At 70.0% G+C, this 3,785-nt stretch overlaps 2 protein-coding genes across 2 annotated transcripts in view; both read left to right on the top strand.

Annotated features, from left to right (window-relative positions):
- AURANDRAFT_62065 (hypothetical protein) overlaps nt 1–412 on the top strand; it is a gene marked incomplete at both ends in the record, with an annotated part of 6,580 nt that extends 6,168 nt beyond the window's left edge. Inside the window, one exon of the mRNA XM_009036412.1 lies at nt 50–412. Coding sequence (XP_009034660.1) covers nt 50–412 — 363 coding nt within the window. The remainder of the gene's footprint in view (nt 1–49) is intronic.
- A 1,433-nt stretch (nt 413–1,845) lies between these two features.
- The window catches only part of AURANDRAFT_62064 (hypothetical protein), a gene marked incomplete at both ends in the record, with an annotated part of 2,810 nt that continues 870 nt past the window's right edge, over nt 1,846–3,785 (top strand). The window contains one exon of the mRNA XM_009036413.1: nt 1,846–3,759. Coding sequence (XP_009034661.1) covers nt 1,846–3,759 — 1,914 coding nt within the window. The remainder of the gene's footprint in view (nt 3,760–3,785) is intronic.

Here is a 3,785-nt window from a genome sequence, read left to right as displayed (position 1 = left end):
TGCGCGCATCCGCTACACGAAGCGCGACGTCGCCGCCGCCGACGTCGAGGCCATGCGCGCGGCGCTCGTCGCCGCGCGCGACGTCGTCGCCGCCGAGGACGCGAAGAAGAAGGCCGAGCGCGCGGAGAAGAAGCGCGCCGCCGCCGACGCCGCCGCGGGAACGCCCGCGCCGAAGGCCTCGAAGGCCGTCGACAAGGACTGGACGCCCGACCCGGACTCCTGGCGCGACGCGCTCTCCGCCGGCGACGTCGTCGACGCGAAGGTCTTCGGCGTCTGGATGGGCGCGACGGTCGACGTGGCGAACTTCAACCAGCTCGTCATCCGCGCGACGATGAACGGCGAGACGCAGCAGATCCAGATCCCGCGCGCGTCCGAGGGCCTCGCGCGCGCGGGCACCAAGGCCGCGCTCTAGCTCCCGAGCGGCCGAGCCTCAGCAGCGTCCGAGCGGCCACAGGCCGGTCGGGCCGCCGACGAACCCCCCCCTCCATTTTGGCCACACTAAGCCTCCCACATCACTATTTACACACAAGGTGTCGCGCTCGACCGCGTCGCGGGCTCGTGGCCCATTCTAATCGCGCCTCTTGGTTCTCACTTGGAGACACACTTCTTCTTCTTCTTCTTCCACTTGCAGGTCTTCTTTTCTTTTTTGCATTTGGACCTGTTGCGAAAAACACCGCAGTCGACTTGGCAGGTACGCTTCTTCCAAAGGCACATTTCCTTGTTCTTGCCCGTCTTGCAGGATTTTTTGTTCGTCGCCTGGCACTTCTTTTTTTTCCATTCACAGGAACACTTCTGCTTCTTGCACGTCTCCTTGTTGAGTTTGCCCTCAAGTGTCACAAAATTAGAGAAAGTCGTTCCTAGACTCGTCGCCCTCGCGCCGCTTCTTGACCCAGGCGCGGAAGTTCCGGTCGTACTCCGCGGTGCCGTGGACCTCGTGGCTCTTGTCGACGAGCTTCGTCGCCGCGGACTTGACGACGTCCCAGAACGACGGCGGCGGCGCCGCGGGCCCCGGCGCGGGCGCGGGCGCCGGCTCGGCGAGGAGCGAGAGCGCGTGGAGCGCGTGCTTCGCGGTCTGGCCCCAGCCCTCGAGCTCGACGTGGTCGCCCGCGTGCGCGAAGTCCCGCACGTGCTCGAGCGGCAGGAAGCCGCTGCCGAGCTTCGGGATGGGGTCGCTGCGCAGCGTGAAGCGCGTGTGCCGGAGCATGCCGTCGCAGAGCGCCGCGAGCCTCGCGTCGCCCGCGGGCGGCGCGCCGAAGGTCACGACGCGACAGGAGAAGAAGCCGCTCGCCTCGAGCGCGACGCCCGCGATTAGCGCGAGCGCGCCGCCGAGCGAGTGGCCGCTGAGGACGACGGGCCCGCCCTTGGCCGCCGCCGCGACGCGTCGGTAGACGAGGGAGGCCGCGGTAGCGAAGCCCGCGTGCGCTCTCGCGCCCGCGGCGCGCGCCGCGTCGATGTCTAAACTCGTGAAGCTCTCCAGCGGTTTCAGGTGGTAATAGAGATCCATGGCGACGTCGTGGTTCGTCGCCGTGCCGCGGAAGCAGACGTGCGTCGCGCCGCCGGCGCTCGCGTCGACGACGGCGCGCGTGCCGCCGACCTCGATGGTCTCGCAGTCGCGGCGCGTCGAGCAGTGCTGCTCCAGCAGGCTGTCATTGTAGACGGTACAGGTGAGGTTCCAGGCAATCTCCAACTCCTCAAGGTCAAGGACGTGGGCCATATTGGAGACCTCTGCGCGGCGGCTGGAGGAGCGGCTGGAGGAGCTCAGGCGGCGCCACCTGGTGCCCAAAAGTTCATCAGGATTGCCCTTTTGCTTGAACCACAGCGGCCGGTACCGGGCAGCCCACGACGATGGAGGCGCCGGCCCCCGCGCCCCGGGGTCGCAGTGCCCCCGACGACGCGTCGTGCGCGTCCAAGTCGCAGGCGTCCATCGACCTCAGCGAGCTCTTCAACCCGAGCGCGCTGACGCGCCTCCTCAGGCAGCTGAACGACCAGATCGACGGCCAGCGCGACCAGATCGTGTTCCTCGAGGAGCAGTCCATCGCCAACGCGGCCTTCCGGGAGATGTGGGCCCAGGACCGCGCCGAGTTCCGCGCGGCCCTCGCCGTGGCGACGGAGGAGAACAACAAGAAGATCAACGAGGCCATCGGCGCGGCGGCCGCATCCGTCTCCGACCTGAGGAAGACGTACAACGAGGAGCGCGCGTTCCGGCGCATCTGCCACTTCGCGGCGCACCGCACGGAGATCATGCAGCGGGAGAAGTGGGAGACCTGGGCCCGCGCCTGCCGCGAGATGCGGCTCTGGGACAAGCGGCGCGCCGTCTTGATCCGCATGGGCAACATGAACGAGAAGCGGCACCAGACCTTCGGGATGACGCGCTGGAGGGAGCAGACGGCGCGCGCGCGGGACGCGGCGACGATGCACAACGGGGCGAACGCGCTCATCGACGCGCTGTACGTCAAGCGGGCCGTGCGGCGGAGCTTCCGCCACTGGGTCGAGTGCGTCTTGCTGGAACAAATTTCCGACGCGTTCGGCGGCGTCGAGATCGTCACGTCGGCGCACCACGAGCAGGTGCTCTCCGTCGCCGAGGCGGCGGCGAAGCCCTACGTCGGCCGCGCGGCGGCGGCGGCGGCGGCGGGCAACTTCGGCGAGGCCTTCAAGCAGGCGCACCTCGGGACGATGCAGGTCGTCAAGGTCATGTCGTCCGAGCAGGACATGGCGCGCCAGCGCGACCGCGAGGCCCTGGAGGGCGAGTGCGAGAACATCCGCAAGGCCCTGGCCACCGTGTCCGCCGCGGCGGAGGAGAAGCGCGCCCTCGAGGCGAAGAAGGCCCTCGACCGCGGCAACGAGCGCTTGGACAAGCAGCTCGCGACGACGCGGCGCCAGATCGACGGCAAGATCACGGAGCGCATCACGGAAGCGCTGGCGCAGGTGGAGGCGAACGCCGCGGGCCACGCGGAGCGCGCCGAGGCGCGCGCCAAGGCCGCGGACCAGCGCGTCGCGGCGAAGCTCCAGGCCGCGGACGACAGGGCCATGGCCGCGGCGCACGACGTCGAGGCGCTCGTCCACGGCTGCGAGGCCCAGGTCGACGCCGTGGACGCGAAGGTGCTCGAGGTCAACGACTACGTCGCCTACGTGGAGCGGAGCCTGCGCACCGTCTACGAGGACCTGCGGAAGCACAACCTCTGGGAGACGATGCGGCGGCGCGACGCGGACGACGCGGGGCAGGTCTTCGTGAGGGCCGCGTTGGGTCTCACGGTGCAGGCGGCGACGCGGCGCGACAACGACGAGAACCTCGCCTTCATGGCCGAGGTGCGCGCGGCCGAGGATTCGCTGGCGCGGTTGATGGGCCAGTCGGCCAAGCAGATGTCGCGCGCGCAGACGCTGGTCTCCGAGGCGAAGCGGAACCTCGCCGTCGAGCAGCAGATCCGCGGCGTCTACGAGGACGCGGCGCCGAGCTCGCCCGGGTCCGTGCCGCAGAACGTGCACCACCACCACCACCACCCGGCCCAGAAGCACTTCCACAAGGCGCCCAGCGTCCAATGGTACGACTCCGAGACGCGCGCGTACCGGTCGCGGAACCACGGCCCGGAAGACCGCGACGACCCCCACTGCGAGCCGCCGCCGCGCATCGCCATCGACTCGCCGCCGCCGGGCGGCTACCGGGGCGCCGAGGCCACGGAGTCGCCGGACGTGCTCGCGGCCGGCTGGGCGCCCGCGGCCGAGGGCTTCGCGTCGCCGTCCCCGCAGGCGCCGCGCGTCGTCGTCACGTCGACGGCGCCGACGCCGCA

Source organism: Aureococcus anophagefferens, assembly GCF_000186865.1.
Source record: "Aureococcus anophagefferens unplaced genomic scaffold AURANscaffold_4, whole genome shotgun sequence".
Classification (NCBI taxonomy): Eukaryota; class Pelagophyceae; order Pelagomonadales; family Pelagomonadaceae; genus Aureococcus; species Aureococcus anophagefferens.
The sequence above is the reverse complement of the archived record's forward strand: the minus strand, read 5'-3'. Positions and strand labels throughout refer to the sequence as shown.